The 23,658-nt window shown below is 43.8% G+C and overlaps 2 protein-coding genes across 2 annotated transcripts in view; both read left to right on the top strand.

The window, feature by feature from the left end:
* The window catches only part of LOC115402259 (uncharacterized), a 138,322-nt gene extending 132,172 nt beyond the window's left edge, over positions 1–6,150 (top strand). Inside the window, exons 16-18 of the mRNA XM_030110772.1 lie at positions 1,973–1,980; positions 2,975–2,982; positions 6,138–6,150. The gene's annotated coding sequence lies outside the window, so the exon portion shown is untranslated. The remainder of the gene's footprint in view (positions 1–1,972; positions 1,981–2,974; positions 2,983–6,137) is intronic.
* A 5,879-nt stretch (positions 6,151–12,029) lies between these two features.
* LOC115402068 (NLR family CARD domain-containing protein 3-like) lies at positions 12,030–18,623 on the top strand (the record flags this gene model as incomplete). The annotated part of the gene is made up of 5 exons (XM_030110502.1): positions 12,030–13,810; positions 14,126–14,299; positions 14,712–14,897; positions 15,170–15,343; positions 16,632–18,623. Coding segments are annotated over 5 exons (2,367 nt in total), but the record flags the coding sequence as incomplete, so codon positions are not given.
* Between the last annotated feature and the right edge of the window lie 5,035 nt (positions 18,624–23,658).

Below are 23,658 nucleotides of genomic sequence, written 5' to 3'. Positions count from 1 at the left end.
GCTTCTTCTCTCCTCAAGTTTCTTCACTCATGGAAAAGAGTCTGTAAGAAGACGTGAAGAGAGTTCAGGTGAGAATCTGTCAGCTCTTTAGAAGCTCCACAACAGACCAGGAGACTTTTTAACTTCTCCGTTTCTCTTTTATTCACACCATCACAAACCTGACAGCTGCTTTCTTCTGATTCACAGAATCAGACAGACATTTAAATCAACATTTAACACGAGTTAAAATTCAGTTTCTTCACTTGTTGCTGTGACTGAAAAAACAAAAACAAATGATTACTACTTTCGGTTTCACAGTGGGCGGGGCTTCAGTCCTACTTCACTCTGATTGGCTCATACTGGTGTCAGTCTTCAGTGTACATAACAAGCGATAACATGCACACGCGCCAATATGACCTTTACAGATATGAATCTGTCTGACGGCAGCAGTGGAGCCAAAGTCAGGTGTAAAAAAAACAGTGGACTGGTGACATTTCTCCACTCGTGACTGGTGAGTGGTTTGTAGTTTCAGAACTTGAAGCTGAATAGGAACATTTTTCAACTCTGAATATCTTTGTATGCAATGACAACTCTTATTACATGTTCAGATTTTAATACAGACTAGCAGGATTTCTAGCTTTGAAAACCTAATTACAACTTTTGAAGATTCTGGTTCACATTGACAAACTCTTTGACACATTGACAACTCTCACTGTGGACAGACAGATGGAGACACAGAGAGACAACAGTGAAAACACACTGACAAATAGCTTTGCAACAGTAATACCTCCATACATTTTAATCAAAAGTATCTGCCTAGCAGCAGCAGAAATTATGTTTCTATGAATTTAATTGCTGCAGTGTTCAGGGACCGTCTGCTAATTACAAGACATTGCAACAGCAACGACAAATACCACAAAAAAATACATATTACTGGTATTCACTGCAGGGTCACCATAATCAGTGAAGTTTGCCAAAAAAGTTTTTCACAATTTCTATTGGTAATAATTTCCAATAACTTCAATGTAATCACAACAGACTTATGAAACCCTATCCAGGGTTTCCCCCAGAAAACTTGCTAAGCCTGGACTGCTAGAGAAGCCCACCGTGTTTATGTAAAAAAAAAAAAAAAGTTACAAGTTGACAGAAATTTTGAAATTATAAGTATTTTGTGTTATTGTAAGCATATATTAAAATTTCTTAAAGCGAAACTAAGGAACTTTTCAACCTTAAAGCGATACTAAGGAACTTTTCAACCTTAATAAAACATTTTAATATCTTTTGTGATGCTACATCGACTTACAACTAGTTGAATGACCCCTCTGTCACGGGCTGAGGGCGTCAGTATTGCTTCACTTGGACTAAGCAGCTGTGAGGAGGGTGGTAGGAACCCTGCACACTAAAACACGCCAAATGTGTGGACTGCTTTACGGCATGCGTCACATCATGATCTAACATTGTTTAGCCACCATTAGATTCATTACCTCGTCGTTATCCATCCTTCTCACAGTCACTGGAAACAAATGTAGGCGAGTTCAGTCCAACAGCACGCCACCGGGAGCAGCATTTTACGACGCCACGCGCTCGGCCTCATGGGAGCTGTTGTATTCGTTCAGGCAAAACACTACCGCTTTTGTCCACTGGCACCGCCAAAATCAACAAAAACTGAAAGTTCCTTAGTGTCGCTTTAAAGGTGCTGTAGGCAGGATTTTGCTAGTCAATGCTAATTTTTCTGTGTTTTCTTTGGATTAAATGTTAGTGTATCCATTGATAATCCTTTAGGAGTGTAGCATAATTGCACTACCGCGAGGGCGCAGCGTTTCCATCTGTCTCTGTTCTGAGCTGAAAAGGAATCTCACAGCTCCAGGTATCTTTGACCAATCAGAAGAGCCCATGAGGCTCTAATCGTGATTGGTCGAGGGGCGTTCGTCGCACGTTCTTGTGGGAGGGGCTTAACTTGCGTAAGGGCGTGATGTCAGAGAAAACAGGACAGGATTGACTGTGCTGGGTTTCAAATGGCCGTCTTAGATGGGTCAAATCGCCATCTTGCTTAGGCAACTCTAAGCAAGATGGCGGAGATGCGGAATCCTGCCTTCAGCACCTTTAAATGCAGAGTCTTAGAGAAAGGCACAATCTTAAACTAAAGTTTTAACAAACACAAACAATACAATTTCAATAAATATCAATTGTTTTCAATGAAGTTAAATCCTAGTGAATTTTAAAACAAGGCATTACTGTTCACATTTAAAGGTAAAATAAATTAACAAAAATAAAGTGCAAACATGATCAAGGTGTAAAAGCAGGGCACTCAGAGGCTGAAGGTATATGCTGGACTGTGTGACCTCGTCTCCGTTTTGAATGAAAAACTGAAGAAAAATTATTGAAAAATTATTAGATTGCTTACAGTTATTAATATTCTTATGTTTTTTAAAGCTAGGGTTGGTGATCTGAATGAGATACATTTTTTTAAATACTGGTTAAAATGATCTTTATGACCCGATGGGAAGCAATTCATAGCGTGTTTTTAAAGTAGGAAAATGTCCGCTATCTAAAGCAGGAGTAAAACGGGAAAAACAGCAACCGATAGTCTTGAGGGGACACCTTTTTTAAAACCAATCAAATCCCTTCGCCGTTCGACCTGCCCCCTGCGTGTACATGTCAATGGCGTGCACTGACCCTGGTTCAGTGGGCGCTTAGAAGGACGGAGCGTCGTTGCAGAATGGCGGAGAAGAATGTTTGGGGGTTTACTTACCGTTAAGTACGCCATAACTTGGCGTAGTGCAAATAAAGAAAAACGAAGAAACGCAGCGCTGAGGACAGGTTACGCCAGGAACGCACTGGACGCGGAAGCGACACGCGCGCCGCGAACGTCTCCGCGTCTCCGCTCCCAACGGGAGCTCCTCCAATGGGGTGGGAGCTGGGCGGAGCTCGGCGGAGCCTTGGGGAGATTCGTGCTACATGCTAGTTTTTCAAGATCGCCAACCCCAGCTTTAAGTATTTGTTGTTTATATGGAGTTCACAGCAGTGCATAAGTCCAGCAATACCTCCTTCAGAGGGCGCATTGTTACTGTTAGATGTATAGTGCAGTGTGAAGCACATAGAAGAAGAATTTGTATGAATGGAATCCCCCAGACTGATCAAGCAAGTTGTTTGTGACTGCTTCATTAAACAGAAACACCACAGTTCCACCGTTTGGACAGTGAATCATTTTGAGGATAGAACACGAACCATTTTGGATTAAATCCGCTAGTTCGATGTTTCCCATTGCGGCTCGCAGAAGGCTGCTCTGACGACGTGCTAGCATCCATGCTAACTCGCACCGGCTCTGCCTCACTTCTGATGAAATTACACCTCACCTCTGACCCCCTATGTGTTCACGTATCAACCATAACATGTCGCCATTGCACCTTCAGCCGTATCACCAGATGCGATTAAAAGCTCTATAGACCTTCTTTGGTATCGCTGTTTGCTGTTGGTGCATAAAAAAAACCATACCAATAAATAAACCAGCGGCGCTGAGCCTGGCGGGGGGCAAGTAAAGCCTGGCGGCCCACCAGGCCTATATAGCACTGAGGGAAACCCTGCCTGTCCAACTATCCAAGGAGTTTTCCAGTCATTTACCAGTCCAGACCAATACATTATTGGGTTTCTACTGAGGGGGGAGAGGGAGAACGGTTTCAGATGGAGAGCCAATAAATCAATATGCCGTACGTTGAGTGTTTGGGTGCGGTGACCCTTTTATTATCGCCCAGTGCATTTAAACTCACCGTTGACGAGTACAGAAGGTCCATTTCCACAGCTGGGCAGGTGAGCTCACAGACAGCGTTCCTCCTTAACACACACACCAACATGGTGAAAAACCTTTCAGCCCCCTCTCTCACACCTGCTGCTCATCACCTGTGTCCTCCTTCAATGCATTCTCCACATCAAGGGCCCCCTAGTGGTCAAACTAAGAAGTGATATATGGCTCCAACAAGAGTCCTCCTGGTCACACTACATCAATTACTTTGACAAGAATACATTCTGATCTCCTAATGTACTAATTACTCATAAAAATTGTAAAAACTGAGAAAAAGTCTTTTTTTTTATCAAACTAATTGATGTAGTATGATCAGCAGGACTCCTTTGATAGTTGAGACAAATTTCATCAATCTGTATTACACTGAAATTATTGAAAAATATTCCTCATAGAAATTTAAAAAAAAACATATGTCAAAAAATCCTCACCTAAATAATTGTTGTGATATGATCACCAGGGAGTCCGTTGTTAGCTGGACAGAGCTTTATTAGTTTAAAGTTCATGACAGTGAATTTGCTGAGTTTCATTTCCCACAAATCTACTGAAATGATGACAACTCATTTTTCATATTAAGCCAACTGTTGTAGTGTAATCAGCAGGAGACAACTGAAGGTTGTCGTGATTTTGGTGACACTGCAGTGAATACCAGCATGATTTATTTTTTTGTGGCATTTTGCAGACGTTCACTGAACATCTCAGCACTGCCCTCTGCTCATAGAAGTCAATATTATTTGTGCTTCGTGATAGACAGATCCTTTTGAAAAATATTGAATAAGGGAAGAGGTGGACCATATAGAACATTGTCCACCTCTCAGAGACATTCTTGACCTCCTTATTTATCCGGGGCTCCTGGTTAGAAAACACCTGCATGTGCTTGTCCACTGTGACGGTGTGAACTCAGTGTTTCATGGAGCCAAGTCCTGCTGAGGTGAACATCTCCAGATCCTGGAGGAAGAAAATGTCCCAGTCTATGTTTTCAAAGCAGTCCTGCAGCTGCTGAGAGGCTCCGTCTTTGTTATGGGGGCTGATGGATTTTTCATGGGTTCATATGTTGGAATCAGGAGCAGCAACATGTGACCTGAAGAGCCCCGGGGGGGCAGCTGGGGCCCCTGTAACCATACTGAAATGCTGAAGTAGACTTTATCCAGGGTGTCAGCTCCCCTGGTGACACATTTAATGTACTGGTGGAAGATGTGAAGCACGAGTATGAAATCAGCTTGGTTAAAGTCTCCCATGATCACATGCACTGCCTCTGGCTGGTTGTTCTGTTTCAGAATGAGAGCGCTGTCCAGGGCCGTTTCTTCCTATAGGCCAACTAGGCGAATGCCTAGGGCCCCCAAGCCACCAGGGGGCCCCAAAGCTGCATGTTCAACCTCTTCTGAGGAAAATTAAAATGTCCTGTTTTTATCTGTAGCTAGCTCTTGTGTTTATTACACCTCTTATATGCTTAAAAATAAACGTTGGATATAAATAAAATAAACTGCAATGATTTGTGGCATTATTAGTCTGTTGGACCGCTCTGTCACACAGCAAGTGACGTCATGTAGCGGCTGCCGACAGGTACGATGGGAATGATTGACAGCTGCCCATCATTAGCGAGTGGATTAACAAAACAAACCATAATGGTATCAAAAAGAAAGCCCAGCAGCGCGGAAAAACGGAAGAAATAGAAGAATGAGGAAGAAAAACGTTCAAAGGATAAAGGTAAGTCAATTGCTGGTGATGTGGGCTGGAGAGGTCGAGGTGAAACGAAGTTTTTTTTTTTTTTTTTTTTGCAAGTTTGTTTATTTGTCGCACTATCTAGTGTTGGATAAATGTTAGCTTGCTGTCTGCTATTATCTGTTCGTCACAATCTCAGCTTTAATGTTTGTCTCATGAAAGCTGGCCTGTCTTGCCATGGGAATGATTGGCTGACTCCGTAAACCCGTTTATTCAGATTATAAGGAGGGAGGCATGTCGTAGTAGTAGACTGCTCTGTGTGGAAGTTGTCTCTCACATATTTTACACTTTATTTTATGATAAGTTAGAATTAATTTACTAAGTTTAGTGTGTCTTGTATAGGACTCTAACTTTTTTGTTTTTAATTTAAAGAACTCTTTTAAAGGTCTGTTTTTTAATCGATCAATCAATCAACATTTATTTAATAGAGCCCTTTACAACACATACAGTGACCTAAGTGCGCTCCAAAATAATTAAAGTATATGAATAAAAATAAGTACATAATCTAAAACCAATAAAACAATATTAAACCAATAAAAACAAATACAAGTAATGTGTTCAATGAGTGTGATTTATAAATAATAGGGATGGTGTTTTCTTCTTATTTTAGACTGTTATGGCAGTGGTTCATTTGTCTTAGTTTTATTAATTTAGTACACTTGGTAAACTAATGCAGAAAACTCTTAAATGTGGTAACTTTGTAACTGGGTACAAACTTTAAAGGGACACTGTACATCACAATGTTTAGTTTAAAGACAGATAATTTTAATTTTCTGTATTACTGCAACAACGCTGTAATAATAAAATAGAATATGTACTCAGGATCTATTTTTTGCTTGATAACCTAATGAGCTTTGTCTTTGCAGGAGCAATTCTAAAATATTTTGAAGCTCCAGACATCGAGCCTGAGAGATTGTCTGAACATCCCGACCAGGAAGCTCCAGGGCCATCACGTGCCTCCAAACCTCCTTCTGTCCAGAAAGCTCCAGAACAATCACTTACTTCAGAACCTCTTTCTGCCCAGGAAGCATCAGCTGCTCATTTACATGGTCAGCTGTCTGTTTTTGATCCAGCTGACCTGCCAGTGGCCATCAGTTTTCTCTGATTCATTCAGAACTGATATAGCAGAGGGCCATTTCAGATCAGTTCTGTTTTTACGTTTCCCAGAAAAGAAGATGGCAGAAAGCCAGGAAGCAGACATTTTGAACGCAATATACTGTGACTGTTATTGTGAATAGTGTGTTATTAGCTGTTGTGCTGAGTGTGAGACTGTAGTGTTAAGTATTATTTTAAGCGGTGGTTTGTTTTGATTGTTGAACTTTAAAATACATGTTGATTTGCTATGTTTTTTTATTTAAAGTAAATGTTTTTTTCTTTTATAAATTCTCAATCTGTTTTATTTATTGACATATAGAGGATGATTTTCCTTGTATTATAGTTTTATCGGTTTAACTTGTCTGAGTGGCTCAACTATTAAGACGTTTGATTTTAACTGTAGCCGAGGCTTAGTAGACCATCTAAAGGGTTAGGAATCTCTTCATTACAGTCTGAAAAAATAGGGGCCCCCAAACAACATCTTGCCTAGGGCCCCCATGAAGCTAGAAACGGCCCTGGCGCTGTCCACATGGCTAAGAGCTGTGCTAGCATTAGCATCTGGTGGAATGTATAATGTGTTTCAAAAACCCCTTGAGGTTTTGGTTCAGCCCGGTCTGTCCTGATTGGACCAGTTTAAGCTGAACTTATTTAAACAGAGCCTCATTCTCTGGTGATGAACTGAGAAGGACAAAGAGTCTGAGTCTGTCAGTTTGCTGTGAGGCTGATCCTGAGGGGTTTGGGAATTTTAAGACAATTTCTTGGGAATTTGAGGTCATAAATTCGTTGACTTTTCAGAAATTATGAATTCCTACCTCATTCTTTCTAATCTTTCAAACGAGCCAAGCGCCAACCTCCTGTGGAACAACATGACACAATGCAGGCATGCAGAAAAGCTGTAATACTTTGGAAATTCCAGCAGGGGGCAAATGCGATGATTCTGGTTTCTAAATTGGAACACATTCAAAAATGCTGATTTTCAGACTGCAAATTATCATAAAAAGCACCCGGTTTCAGAACATGTTCTGGTCTCTGTCGCTAGTTTCTACAACCGAGTTGTCTTGAGCACATTGAGGAAAGACATGTTTCACCATAAAAGTGATCATAAATTGATCCGTTTTTGACTTCTCTTCCAGTTTATTATAAATATCAGTCATGGAGGACACACGGACACAAAAACAGAACAAAATGAACTTTACACTGTTCAGGCTGATTGAGGTTTTTATTGAGAGAATCGGTTGAAGGATTTATATCAGGGGTGGGGAATCCTGGTCCTGGAGGGCCGCAGCCCTGCATGTTTTCCATGTCTCCCTGCTTCAACACAGCTGATTGCAATGAGGCTCGTTATCTGGCTTTCTGCTGGACTTGGCCATGAATCTTGATTCGATTCAGGTGTGTTGAAGCAGGAAGACATGGAAAACATGCAGGTCTGCAGCCCTCCAGGACCAGGATTCCCCACCCCTGATTTATATTGTACCTGATTGTTATGATATAATGATTGTAAGATTCTTGAACTTGATTGTAAGATGCTCTTTACCTGTCAGCTGCTCTGAGTTTATACTGGGCTCAACTTCTGAAGCGTTCATAGCGTCCTCATTGACTGTAAATAAAGATGAGTAGAGCTAATGTGGCGTTCCCCATAGCGTTCTCATTGACTGTATAGAAAGATCGGTGGAACTAATGTGGCGTCCCGCATAGCATTCTGAAATCCCATTTTGAAGCTTTCAGCAGGACATCTGTAAGTGTGATTGGTCCAGCCTGTCACATGACCGCCTCTGGTGGACCGAGGAGGAGCTTGGTTGGCTGATTTATGCAGACCTTTAAAGGCGACAAACTATGCTATTTTTCAGTCCCGTCATGTCGGTCTCAGAAGCCCAAAAACATAGTATTTAAGTTTGTTCGCCCCAAATTCATGCTTTGTTCATAGTTTCAGCGGTCTAAAAAGTGGCTCTGACGAGCCCTCATCAGAACAGGCTGTTTCTGAACCTGCTTCCCAGTATGCACTTGAACGCATCTGTCCACACCCACTCTCACACACACACACACACACACACACACACACGGTGGAGGCACAGTCAGGGGGAGGAGTTAAATCCTTCTATTTCAGGATAAGCAGACCAAACTCAAACTCAACCGTTTCAGCAGGCATTTTCACAAAATGTAGTGTAGCAAGACAAGGGGGGAAACGGACAATGTTCAAGTTTGAAACTCTTAATGAGGCCACGGCAACACACACGACTATAAGAAACTCTTCACAAAGTGAAAAAAGCATAATGTGTCCCTATTACCTCCAAAAATAAAATCAACTGATGATTGATATGAAAATCAGGGTCTGGTCAAGAAGAAACTAGTGACAGAGACCAGAGCATGTTCTGGAACCAGGATTTAATGTGGTTATTTACACTGAAATTCAGCATTTTTCAGTGGGTTCCAATGGGTTCTAATGGGTTCTAATGGGACTCGGGCTCTTTTTAAATCCAACATCATCGCCCCCTGCTGGAATTTCTTCAGAATTACAGTTTTTGTACATTTCAGCATTGGCTGCATTTTTCACCAGTGAAAGTTGTAGCTTGAGTCTGACGCATCACTTTCATTGGATGATTCTCCAACGTGTAGGCACACACACACCCACACACACACACACACACACAGGAGCCACACGCCGGCACCACTCACTGGTTGACATGTTATAGGTATCGGCTGCTGTCATGAGTGCGAGTCCAGCAAAATGGGCCAGCGACGCGTCGCCGTGTCTTCTGTCTCCGGCATTGCCCCCTCAATTAAACATCCTGCCCCTGAAATCAAACTATTAGAAACTGATGAGCCACAAACTAAATCCAGACTGGATTTACTGCAGGAGCTGAAAAAAACCAGCGGAAGAGACAGAAAGGAGACGATTGTTTCCATCTCTCCTTCACTCTTTCCCTCCGTGCACAGCACCGTTTGTGCACGACTGTGAATGTGAGCACAGCTCTCAGCAGACAGGGCTCAGTCAGTTTTCATTTTCACAAAGTCAAGACGGATCTGAACAGACCTGAAACAGGGTTTATATGAATGCTGAGCCCCGATAGGAACATCTGGAACAGATCTGAGAGGTCCAGTTCTTGTTGTTTTAGATCTGGACCTGGTCCAGTGTGGTCTTCCAGAAGTCAGATTTGCTCCTTTATTCATTTCCTCTAACAGAATAAAGATCAGACACTTTCCGGCCCTCACTGTCATGACAGCGCGGAGTTTCTCCTTCGCCCTCTGACTCGTGTGTGTGAGACTCCTCGGACCATGTCTCCTGACGGGTGTGGGGGGTCGCCCACACCGCCGCAGACCCCCTGGGTCTTCTGGGATGTGGGCCGGTCCCTGTGCTGGTAGGGGCCATGTGGCTGGGGGGCCCTGAGGACAGTCCAGCCCAGTCTGCCGTCACAGCAAGGGCCCCAGGGGGAATTGGGAGATCCAGGTAGGGGGGGTTTCGGGAGACTGACAGCTGATTGATGTGATTTTCTGTTCCTCTGCAGGGTGAACATTGATCTGAAGAAATATTGTCAATTCAATCTTTATCACAATATCTGCCGGAAAAATCAATGTTAGGTCTTTATCTGACATCATTCAGTCCTCTGTGGTGTGTGTGTGTGTGTGTGTGTGTGTGTGTGTGTGTGTGTGTGTGTGTGTGTGTGTGTGTGTGTGTGTGTGTGTGTTCTGATGGCTGTTGCTGCTCTGTGTCTCAGTGCCTGAAGATGTCTGGTGTGGATGAAGAGGAGGGCAGATCAGGTGTGGACAGGTAAGAGCCGTCAGCTGCTCCTGCAGTGTGGCCTCTCTTCTCTTCAGTCTGTCTCTCAGTGTTTCTTCCTGCCACCACAGAGTGAACTGACTCTTCTAATGTTGCTGTCATGTGTGGAAGGTAGGGATGCACATGGTTAAACGTTTAACCGTTAACCGATAACAGGAACTTTGACCGATTAATACTGTCAGTTGTTTTTTTTTTTTGTTTTTTTTTAGAGCGGAGCTCTCCACAGAGCCCTACGTCTTCATGCAGGCTGGCATTATATTACAGATATCAATGACGGCGCTGCAGATTACACCGAAAGTCACTGATTAATTCCAGTTGCCTTCATGTTGTACAGTAGGGGAGGGTGTGTATGTTTGTACGCATTTACGCATGTGGTACAAAACTGACGTTACATCGAATATTATTTTTTATCCCCAGACACGCCGCGGGGCGTCCAGATTTACAGTGCAGTGGTTCGGTATGAAGCCGCATCATCCAGATAAACATTAAGCTCCATCAGAACTGTTTAAAAATTAGATTTCAGAAGCTAAAACTTTATTTTGGAAATTAATCAGAACACACAAAGAAATCACCAGCGTGCTGCGTACTCACTCTCGACATGCTGCATTCTGGGCTCAGCTGTGCGCGTTCCATGCAGGCGCACTGATCCACACATCCTTGAGAAGCTTTTCTGGCACCTGGGGCTGTCACAATTATTACAATAATCGTCAATCGTGATTTTTTTACATATTCGGAAATGTTTTTCATATTCGCGATTACCGTGAATTATTTATTTTATCCAGACAGTTGCATAAAACTCAGAATCTGACGTAATGGTGGAGCGCTAGCAGCGCCAGCAGCGGCAGCAGCAGCCTCACTCACCCTGCCATTTCCCTCTCGTCTCGGCTGGACGGTTAGCGAGGCTACGCTAATAACATGGAGGGTGAGGAGGTCCTGGTGCCAGGGCACCGCTGTGGATGCATTTCAGTTTTCAGTGATGTGTTAATTTTGCCGTAAAACAGTGACCGGTCAAAAGTGCTAACATGCCAATGCTAATAATATAATACTACAGTGATCATCAACTGGCGGCCCGCGGGCCAAATGTGGCCCGACGAACCGTCCAGGCAGGACGGTTTCCGATACACGCACACACAACAACAACACATGTGCACCCCCCCCTTGACTTCTGTCTTGTTCATCTCTTTACAACCACTGAATTTACAGTGAACTGACTGAACCCTTCACACAGTTTCTGAATCCTCGTATTTTCACTCTCAGGTTGTCACTGAAGAGTAACCGGTCCAGAGGTCCAGTACCAGACTTCAGTGGTGAACCTGGACCTCCAGACACAAAGTAAGAAACTGTTTTTCTTTCAATTCCTCCAAAGCAGAGTGAGAGATGTTGTGCTGACTTTCAGATTCAGCTCAAGTATTTTGAAGCAGTGTGAGTTGAAGCTGTACCTTTGTGTCGTTGCTGTGTGTTGTGTTGCTCAGAGGAAATGTTGCTTGGTGTCCACAGAGAAAAGAGGAGTGATGTCTATGAGGAGCAGCCAGAAAGATCCAGAAGTAAGAGTGGACATGTGTCTGCTGAGGGACTGGGACTTCTTGTTGTGTTGTAGAGACATGAAAGCTTGTGGTTTGTGTGCAGTCTGATTGTTGTTGTTGTCTCTGAGCAGGTGTGGGTCTGCAGCAGCTTCTAGAAGAACATAAGAAGAGTCTGAGGAGGAGATGTGAACGTGTGACTGAAGGAAATGATGAACCAGGAGGAGGAAGCCTCCTCAACAGGATCTACACTGAGCTCCACATCACAGAGGAACTCAGTGAGGAGCTTCAGAGGGAACCTGAGCTGAAGCTTCTGGAGACAGCTTCCAGGAAGGAGAGCCTCCGTCACTCTGCCATCAGGGTTCAGGACATCTTCAAAGCCTCAGACCAGCAGCACACACACATCCGAGTGGTTGTGACCAGCGGCGTGGCCGGCAGTGGAAAAACCTTCTCGGTGCACAAGTTCACTCTGGACTGGGCCGAGGGCCTGGAGAACCAGGATGTGGGGGTGCTGGTGGTGCTCTCCTTCAGGGAGCTGAACCTGCTGGGAGAGCGGCCGTACAGCCTCCTCTCGCTGCTGGCTGTTTTCCATCCCACGCTCCAGAAGCTGACGGCAGAGGAGCTGGATGTCTGCAGGCTGCTCTTCATCTTTGATGGTCTGGATGAAAGCAGACTTTCTCTGGACTTCAGCAGCAGCCGGCGGCTGCTTGACATCTCCCAGCAGTCTTCAGTCAGCGAGCTGCTCACTAACCTCATCCGGGGGGATCTGCTGCCCTCGGCTCGGGTCTGGATCACTTCCCGACCGGCGGCGGCCCATCAGATCCCTCCAACATGTGTGGACAGACTGACAGAATTGCGAGGCTTCACTGACGCCCAGAAGGAGGAGTACTTCAGGAGGAGGCTGAGTGATGAGGAGCTGAGCAGCAGGATCATCTCCCACATCCAGACCTCCAGGAGCCTCCACATCATGTGTGGAATCCCAGTCTTCTGCTGGATCACTGCTACAGTTCTGGAGCACATGTTGAGCAGCGAGCAGAGAGGAGAGCTGCCCCAGACCCTGACTGACATGTACTCCCACTTTGTGCTGGTTCAGACACACAGGAAGAAGCTCAAGTACCATGAAGGACCTGAGACGGGTCCACAGGAGCTGACGGAGGCTGACAGGGAGCTTCTTCTGAAGCTGGGCAGGATGGCCTTGGAACATCTGGACAGAGGAAACATCCTGTTCTACCAAGAAGACCTGGAGCAGTGTGGTCTGGAAGTGACTGAGGCCTCGCTGTACTCTGGAATCTGTACTCAGATCTTCAGAAGAGAGTCTGTGATCTTCCAGAAAGCCGTCTACAGCTTTGTCCATCTGAGTGTTCAGGAGTTTCTGGCTGCAGTCTCCATGTTCCACTGTTTCACCAGTAGGAGGACAGACGGACTGAAGACCTTCTTTAGAGAGGATCATTCTTTCACATCTCTTGATGATTTCCTGAAGGTCGTCCTGCAGAAATCCCTCAGGAGTCAGAACGGCCACCTGGACCTGTTTGTCCGCTTCCTTCATGGCCTCTCTCTGGAATCCAACCAGAGACTCTTAGAAGGTCTGCTGGGTCAGACAGAGATCAGTCCAGAAACCATCCAGAGAGTCATCCAGAACCTGAAGGAGATCAACAGTGAAAAAGTATCTCCTGACAGAAGCATCAACATCTTCCACTGTCTGACGGAGATGAAGGACCTCTCAGTCCATCAGGAGATACAAGAGTTCCTGAAGTCAGAGAACAGATCAGAGAAGAGACTCTCTGGGATCCACTGCTCAGCTCTGGCCTACATGCTGCAGATGTCAGACCAGGTCCTGGAGGAGTTAAACCTGGAGAACTACAACACATCAGTGGAGGGACGATGGAGACTGATTCCAGCTGTGAAGAACTGCAGGAAGGCTGAGTGAGTCCACAAGTCTTCATGATCAATGTCTCAGTGATGTTTGTCGAACGTAGTTCCTGTAGTTCCTCTGTGGAGATGATCCTCAATGATCTGTCATGAAGTAACCATCAATCCTAGTCATCCACCCATCCAACCATCAGTTCATCAGTCCATCTGATGAAATAAATCATGTCAGACTCAGCAGGAACCGGACTAAAGACCTGCAGCATGGTGTAGCAGGTTGTGCTGTTTCTACAGGAGAGCAGGTCTGATGTCAGATAGTCCAACAAAGTGTCGTCTCACATCACGTCCTGTCCTCTCTGGGTCTCATTACAGGCTTTCTGACTGTGGACTCTCTGATCCTCACTATGAAGTGATCTCCTCAGCTCTGAAGTCTGACCCCTCCCATCTGAAACTTCTGGACCTGAGTAACAACATCCTGAAGGATTCATCAATGAAGATTCTGTGTTCTGGACTGGAGAGTCCAAACTGTAAACTGGAGACTCTGAGGTCAGTTCACTGCCTTGAAGTTAGAATCTGTTGGAGTTTGTTTTATTGAGATCCCCATTAGCTACTGTTAAAACAGTTGCCATTCTTCCGTCTAAACTTCATCAAAAATATTTCTGCACCAACACTTAGCATCATATCAACAACAGGATGTACAGACAACATTCATACCGATAATACAATAACGCGACTTTCAGTCAAAGGACTGAGAGGAGATTAGGAGGATTCCAGATTTTGGAGGGATGGAGAGTGGACTGAGCTCTGCAGCATGTTGATGAGAGCTCTTCTCCTCCTGGAGGCTTCAGCTGTTTGGACTTCACATTTCTAAACTCTTCCAGTCTGAACCTTCTTGAACACTCATCACTTCAACATCAATCTTTGTTGTTCAATCTCACTTCTTTCTCTCTTTATTCAGGTTGATGGACTGCAGGTTGTCAGAGATCAACTGTTCTTCTCTGGCCTCAGCTCTGAAGTCCAACCCCTCCCTCCAGAACCATCTGGAACATCTAGACCTGAGTAGGAACCCTGATCTTCAGGATTCAGGAGTTGAGCAGCTGTGTGGTTTTCTGCAGAGTCCACTCTGTGGTCTGCAGACTCTGAGGTCAGTTGATTGTCTGTTCCTGTTGTAGAAGGAGAAATGTTTGTCAGCAGCTGTGATCCGAGACTCTGCAGTGAGAGAGTGGACTGAGCTCAGCAGCAGCTGACTGATGTGTGTGGACATGAGGAGGTGTGTGTTTGTTGTGTGTTATGAAGATCCACAACAACAGAACAGCTCATTGATCAGGACTCAGTAATGTGGAGCTGATCGTTTCTCCGTTAATACATCTGATTGGTTCCTCCTCATTAATTCTGCTGTTTTCTCTCTTTATTCAGGTTGAGGGGCTGCAGTTTGTCAGAGACCAGCTGTTCTTCTCTGGTCTCAGCTCTGAAGTCCAACCCCTACCACCTGAAGGAGCTCGACCTGGATTACAACCAGCTGCAGGCTCCAGATGTGCAGCAGCTGGTTGATCTTCAGCAGAGTCCAGACTGCAGCCTGCAGACTCTGAGGTCAGTAGATGGTTGGAGTGAGTCCATGCTGCTCTCAGCAGGTTTGGACTAAACACAGTCAGTGTGAGAACAAAGATCCAGTGTGTAGAAAAGGCCACAAAGTTTGTTTATCGTTTATATATGTTGAGAAGGGATGTATTTAGTTGTCACGGGGTTATATGTCACGCCGTCTGGCCGCCACGCCCCCCTCTACACCTGTAGCTCAGTGCCATCACGACGGAGCAGCAGCAGTGCACGGGGTGAGGGATCGATAGATTGTGTGCGTCAATGACAAGTAAGTTCACCTGTCACTGATTCTCCACCGTCGGCTCATGATGTCAGCTGTTGCATGTTATGTTGGGTTTTCGGTTTAATACCTGGCGAGTCGGCGTCTCTGTCAGGAAGTCGGGTTGGCGCTGGGCGTATCGCGGCTCCGGTGGGGAAGTTGGGTTAGCGCTGGGCATGTTGTGGCTCGCTATTAGCACGGCGCGGACGGGCTGCCGTTCCCTGCCGTCTGCTAGTCTGCTACTGACGGTGGTCCGGTCACAAGCTCACGTGTCGCACAGCTGGTAGAACCCGGGCATGACCGCTTCCCCATTATTACTTGTGTCGAGTTACTCACCGACGCCGTAGATGACGAGCAAGCTACGGGCTAACGGTGGTCTGTGACTTCCGGTGCCCTTCACAATAAACCACAGTGTCTGGGTAATCATGAGCGCCGGTTTATTTTGGCATGGTTACATTTCCTGTGGTGCTGGAGAAGTGGTAACTTGATGTTTATTCTGGACTGTAGTTACCTTCACGTCAGTTTATTGATTGATTGTTTCTTTCCTTTGTTTAGGACCCCCCCCCCCCCCCCCCCCCCACACACACACACACACACCCATGCTCTCATAATACAGTTTGTATGATGAACTGTGGAATTGTGAGTAAAGCCCATTATTCACCTGCAACCTGCCTCCCTCCTCATTACTCCTCACCTGAAGTGGCCACAAGTGGTGTTCTGGCCGACACGACGGACATGAACAGAAGATAATTCCTGATTCAGAACTAGTCCTAATCCCAACTGAGATTCCTCCGCTACACAGTGTTTGACTCTCAGTGAGGCTGTGAGAGGAGAACGCTGAGCAGCTTCAGGATTGGACAGCAGAGGACACACAGCCAGCCAATCAGAGGAGCCACAGGCTTGTTGTGTTGGTCTGACAGTGGTGGTCCTTCATGAGCTCTGAGCTGCTGACTGCTGCTCTGAACAGGACTGAAGTCCTCGCTGCTTCAGAGACTCTGATCATCTCCTCTCATCTCTCTGCAGGTGGAGCTACTGGGAGCAGAGCTTCATCCAGAGGACCCACCAGAAGCTCTGAGTGTCAGTGGTGTAGTGTGAAGAGCTGTGAGTCCAGCATTGAACCAGGGTTCCTCAGGATGTGACAAAGAATCATCAATGTGTGTTCTCCTCCTCCTCCTCCTCCTCCCTGTTTGAGACATTCCTCTTTCTAATCAGTCTCATCATCTTGTGGGTTCTAAAGAACTGATGTGGGCTGAAAATGTAAAATCAGTTTGTAAACTGAAGTCTGTCAGGAAATTCCTTGTTATCAGTCTTTTCATGTGATCTGTAATCCATTTCTCTCTGAGCTCAGTCAATACTGAACAGTTTTCAGTAGCTTGAATTTAAGTGAGCATAAAGAAGAATGAACTAATCTTCTCTGCTCCTTCATCTCATGTCATCATATTCTGTCAATATTGAAAACCAGCAGCAAACAACAGAAACCCCAGAGGAGAACCAGCAGACAACTCCCAGACAGCAGCAGAGTGAGCGGCCTGCAGCCTCTCTGGCTCTTCACACTGCTGCTTCATATCAGATCCTCTTTGTGCTTCTTTGTGTTTTGATGGTGACTCGGATCTAAAACATAGTGAATGTGGTGTGTGAGTTACATTCTTCTGATTCTAGATCTAGATTGTTCCATAACTGGACTCCTTGTACTGAACTGCAACGTTCCCTCACTGTGGTTCTAGATTTAGGTTTGGTGAAGATCCCTGTTCCTTCAAGTTGTAGTTACTTTCTCTTTTTTTTTTCTAAATCTGCTCTGAATATCTATGGCTGAAAAGTTCTTTGTACTTTATACATAATTCGCAGAATATTGTAATCCACCATGTCATGAAATTTCAATGATTTTAACAAAAACAATATTCGTAATTCAAGAAACTTGCTTAAAACAATCAATAATTCAAGTGATTTCAATAGAAAGACAAAACCGCAACATTAACCCCCCGCCCCCCCCCCCCCTTTTTTTTTTTTTCTTATTCTGCTGAAAAAGGACTGGGAAGAAGAAAACTTGTTTAATCCCAGTCCAAAATCCTCATCAGTCACTTGATGGTGAATTTTCAAACGCTTCCTGTCATCAAGTCAAAGACAGCGAGAACCAGAGAGTAACGGGCTCAACAGCAAGTGTTGAATAATGCACCTCGATGCCCGCGTTATTCAGGACTCGCCGCCCACAAAGGAGATAAATGACGTGACTATAGCTGACGTTGGAATCACGAGCGCCGTGTGGCCTTCCACACCTCAACATAAGACAACCATATCATGAAGCTCCAAATAGAGTCCCTTGAGAGAAGAGTGGAGCAATATCGAACTCCTCTTCAACGTTTCCGCCCCCACAGGAAGCAGTTCCCACTGGACCTAACAATACCCCAACATACTGAGTGGTGCACCACTGCTTGTGTCCCTCTGTTTGGTCGTTACAGTCACACGGTTAGTATTAATCATTTATTAGTGCGTGAACCACATTATTAATCTTTTTGAGTGAATACTTTTAGTATATTCATACGTGTGTGCTGAAACCAACTGAAACTAATATTTGTGACTCCGGAAGGGCAAACAGGTTTTTAAAGCAATGAGAGAACATTGTGGAAACGCTGTGGAGCTGTCAAACAGCTGTCAGGCCACTTTCTTTGGCGTCTTACTGGAACCTGTCGGGATCAATTGGAAATCAGATCGTTGTTTCTTCATGGGACTCAAATAAATCACGCTTTACTGAAAACAAGTGCGTTGTTGCATCTTTTGAGCGTTACACAGCCATCGGAGTGGTATCCGAGAAGCGATGGGAGGAAACAGCTGGTCAGCCACGTCCAGCCAGGGTCAACATCCCCCCCCAGCAGCCAGAACTGTGCTCCTTTAACAGGCACCATACAACCACAGCTGTTCCCAATCTGTACCGTGAACACTGTTGACAAAACAACTGAACATCTAAAAAATGGTAAAAAGCTGTACAATGGCTCATGAAGCGGGTGGAATTTCTTCAACAGATGAACTTTGTGAGCGTGTGTGTGTGTGTGAGAGAGAGAGAGAGACGGAGGGAGGGAAGAAATATTCGGTAACGCTTCCTTTTACAGTACGGTAATTACCATGTATTAACGTGGTAATTGCAAGGTAAGTACCATGTAATAAGGAGAAGTTACTGTAAAATTACCATGTAATTACAGGGTAACTATGTTGCTAATTACCTAGTACTTTTAGAGTAATTACCAAGCCAATTCCAGGCAAATACCAAGTACCTACCTGGCAGTAAGTATTAATTACTGGGTAATTATAATGTATATAGCAACTATGTCGGTAATTGCCAAGTACTTACTAAGTAATTGCTAAGTAATTACCGTGTAATCATTGGGAAATGTAGACTTTTTACTAGGTATTACTTGGTACTGCTAGGTGTGTTTGCTATGCATTTCCCTAGTAGTCAAGTGTTTTTTACTACTTACCTGGTAACTTCTTAGTATTTCCCAGTAACTACAACATTTACCTGGTAATTACGGTTGAACTGTAGACCACTGCAAAAGGAAGTGAGGCCTGTTTCCACACTATTACCTGGTAACTATTTATTCGTTACCCAGGAACTGCAAAAATACCTACCTCGAAATTACATAGTTATTAAAGTGGATTTGTACTGTAAAAGGAAGTGAGGTCTGTTTCCATGTTATTACATGGTAATTGCTTATTTGTTACCTAGTAAATAGAAAAATATTTACCTGGAAATTACATAGTTATTAAAGTGGATTTGTACTGTAAAAGGAAGTGAGATCTGTTTCCATGTTATTACATGGTAATTACTCATTTATTACCCAGTAAATAGAAAAATATTTACCTGGAAATTACATAGTTATTAAAGTGGATTTGTACTGTAAAAGGAAGTGAGGTCTGTTTCCATGTTATTACCTGGTAATTACTCAGTATTTAGCCTGTTACTCGGAAACTTTCACATTACCCCACAAACTTGCACCAAAAATGCAGCAAACCCCATCAGTGTCTGCGATACAGTCTCTGAACAGCACACTGTATCTGTCAGGAGATCAGAGTTTCCATCAAAAACCACCATCACCAGCCATCACATTACATGAAGATGAACGCATTATTATTACACTTCCTCACTCCAAACACCTCACTGTGACAGACATGCAAAAACAAGAGAGCTGCCAAAGATAAACATTTTAATCAAATGGAGTTCAACTTCTTATAAAACAATTTACAAAACAGTGCACATTTTTAGCAGTCAGGCACCCTTTTTTTTAAGAAACAGAACAGATTTCTTTTGCAAAAAACAAAATACAAAAAACATTGATAAACAATCACTATAAATCAACATTAATAAGCAAACTGCTCCAGTCGTGTGAATTCACATCATCATGTGTTTTCTGCAGACCCGTCTGGTCTACAGGAACCCTTGATCTCCATCATCTCGAATACCAAGGGCCGTCGTCCCCAGGTGTTGTCACGTCGTCCACGTCCAGACTTGTACCTCCCTCAGTGTGATGGAAACGAGGACAGCACAACTGTTCCTTCTTAATGCTCAGGGTTTATTCACTTTAACACCCAAACCCCAAACGTGAGAACTGAAAACATACAAATATACATATTGATAAAGAGAAACTTACACAATAAACAAATATACACATTGCACAAAACACAAATATCTTTAAACCTTCAAATATACACATGAAACCGACATTACAACCGAAATATCCACCCAAGCCTGGACATGAGACCACAGCCACCCAGCACCAGCTGCAGAGCTCCTCACTGCCACCGCGATAATGATCAATGAAACACCAAGAAAAACGAAAATATACACACCTCACTGGCTGCTTCACATTGTAAAGGAGGTAAGCCATTTGTTTTTGCTCTTTTCACGGAGTTTTTTGTTCTTATTTTCTCTCTCCGCGTTTATCTGTGCATCACTTAACGTGGTCCTACCCGGAACGTTCCGCCGTAAACACGCTTTCTCTCAATAGAGTAGGAACCGAAATTTAATTAAATATAAATATCACCATATCACCAAGTGTCTGCAGACGTTCTGCCATAAATAAGCTTTCTCTCATTCGAGGTAGAACCGAAATTTAATTAAATATAAATATCACCGAGTGGCGGAAATAACCCTCTGCAGACATTCCGGGTAGGACCACATTAAGTGGTGCACACAAACGTGGAGAGAAAAAAAATGCTCCAAACAGTATGAAAAAGAGCAAAAACAAACGGCTTACAATGTGATGCAGTCAGTGAGGTGTGTATATTTCCTTTTTCTTGGTGTTTTATTGATCATTATAGTGGTGGTAGTGTGGAGCTCTGCAGCTGGTGCTGGGTGGCTGTGGTCTCATGTCCAGGCTTGGGTGGATATTTCGGTTGTAATGTCGGTTTCATGTGTATATTTGAAGGTTTAAAGATATTTGTGTTTTGTGCAATGTGTATATTTGTTTATTGTGTAAGTTTCTGTTTATTAATATGTATATTTGTATGTTTTCAGCTCTCACGTTTGGGGTTTGGGTGTTAAAGTGAATAAACCCTGAGCATTAAGAAGGAACAGTTGTGCTGTCCTCGTCTTCATCACGCTGAGGGAGGTACAAGTCTGGACGTGGACGACGTGACAACACCTGGCGACGGCGGCCCTTGGTATTCGGGATGATGGAGATCAAGGGTTCCTGTAGACCAGACGGGTCTGCAGAAAACACATGATGATGTGAATTCACAAGACTGGAGCAGTTTGCTTATTAATGTTGATTTATAGTGATTGTTTATCAATGTTTTTTGTATTTTGTTTTTTGCAAAAGAAATCTCTTCTGTTTCTTAAAAAAAAAAGGTGCCTGACTGCTAAAAATGTGCACTGTTTTGTAAATTGTTTTATAAGAAGTTGAACTCCATTTGATTAAAATGTTTATCTTTGGCAGCTCTCTTGTTTTTGCATGTCTGTCACCGTGAGGTGTTTGGAGTGAGGAAGTGTAATAATAATGCGTTCATCTTCATGTAATGTGATGGCTGGTGATGGTGGTTTTTGATGGAAACTCTGATCTCCTGACAGATACAGTGTGCTGTTCAGAGACTGTATCGCAGACACTGATGGGGTTTGCTGCATTTTTGGTGCAAGTGTGTGGGGTAATGTGAAGGTTTCCGAGTAACAGGCTAAATACTGAGTAATTACCAGGTAATAACATGGAAACAGACCTCACTTCCTTTTACAGTACAAATCCACTTTAATAACTATGTAATTTCCAGGTAAATATTTTTCTATTTACTAGGTAACAAATAAGCAATTACCATGTAATAACATGGAAACAGACCTCACTTCCTTTTACAGTACAAATCCACTTTAATAACTATGTAATTTCGAGGTAGGTATTTTTGCAGTTCCTGGGTAACAAATAAGTAGTTACCAGGTAATAGTGTGGAAACAGGCCTCACTTCCTTTTGCAGTAGTCTACAGTTCAACCGTAATTACAGGTAAATGTTGTAGTTACTGGGAAATACTAAGAAGTTACCAGGTAAGTAGTAAAAAACACTTGACTACTAGGGAAATGCATAGCAAACACACCTGGCAGTACCAAGTAATACCTAGTAAAAAGTCTACATTTCCCAATGATTACACGGTAATTACTTAGCAATTACTTAGTAAGTACTTGGCAATTACCGACATAGTTGCTATATACATTATAATTGCCCAGTAATTAATACTTACTACCAGGTAGTTACTTGGTATTTGCCTGGAATTGGCTTGATAATTACTCTAAAAGTACTAGGTAACTAGCAACATAGTTACCCTGTAATTACATGGTAATTTTACAGTAACTTCACCTTATTACATGGTACTTACCTTGCAATTACCACGTTAATACATGGTAATTACCGTACTGTAAAAGGAAGCATTACCAAATATTCTTATGTGAACATGTGTGGAGGGGGCAGTGTGTTTAGTTAAGTGTGAATGTTTCAGCACCATGGACAGTAACATATTCTGTCTCTCCGCTCGTGTGTGTGTGTGTGTGTGTGTTTGTAACTATGTGTTTGTATAGCTGTGTTTTTCATGCTGTGTCTGCATGCGTTTCAGCTGATGCTCATGGAAATCCTGGTGTAGAGCTGAGCTGCAGGCCACGCCCCCACTGTGTGAGGTCTGGGTGTGTCTCTCTGCCTGAAGGCAGCAGGTTGAGCGCAGCAGGTGGAAGCAGTCTGCTAGTTCAGGGAGTTGGAGGCACTCAGCTCAGAAGCTGAGGGAGCATTGTGTGCATGCTGGTGGGAGAAAGAGCTCAGAAAGTAAAGCTTGTTCCTAACAAGAGAGAGGAGCCGCTGAGCTTTCAGTTCTTTTAGGCCAGTGATTGTCAAATGGCGGCCTGTGGGCCGAATCCGGGCCCCCGAACCGTCCAATCTGGCCCGCGATTCATGTGCCCAAAAACAACATGGACCAACGCCAAATCTAATTGCCGACCCCTGTCTTAGGCCGTAAGGTGAAAGCCGTATCGTTTCATCCCGTTCTGACATATGGGCACTGCAATCTTTTTACTCATTTAAAAAGATGCACTGATTCTGAGCAAGATATTAAAAGTTCTCTGTTTGTAATTCCGCAGTTTTTTTAAATCAGTGTTGGGAGTCGGTCAGATTTTGGCATAGCGGTATTGTTGTGATGCGTGCTGCGGTCTGAGTCATGTGTAACCTGCTGGTCCAATAGGAGAGCACAAAATATTCAAGATGGCTGCGACCAGGCTGCGATCTTCCAGCAGCTCAGAGGATGAAAACACAACGAAAACTTTTAAAAAGTCATCAAAAATTTGCTGTATGCACCTGATATCTGAGAAAAAAGAACAAAGACAGAATTTTTCGGCAACACGATGGGGAACATTCAGACACTGCACCAAACGATAGCTTTGTTTGATTCTGTCTTTATCCTTTGGAGAGACCAGAACCTCTATTTTCTGTGAGGCCGAATTGTGCGCATTATTCATCTGAATTGTTTCTTTTTTTTTTTTTGCGCGTTTTTGCCTGACGATGACCGACTCCGATCAAAACGTTACACGTAAAAACA

This window comes from Salarias fasciatus, chromosome 15 (assembly GCF_902148845.1).
Source record: "Salarias fasciatus chromosome 15, fSalaFa1.1, whole genome shotgun sequence".
Taxonomy (NCBI): Eukaryota; Metazoa; Chordata; class Actinopteri; order Blenniiformes; family Blenniidae; genus Salarias; species Salarias fasciatus.
The sequence above is the reverse complement of the archived record's forward strand: the minus strand, read 5'-3'. Positions and strand labels throughout refer to the sequence as shown.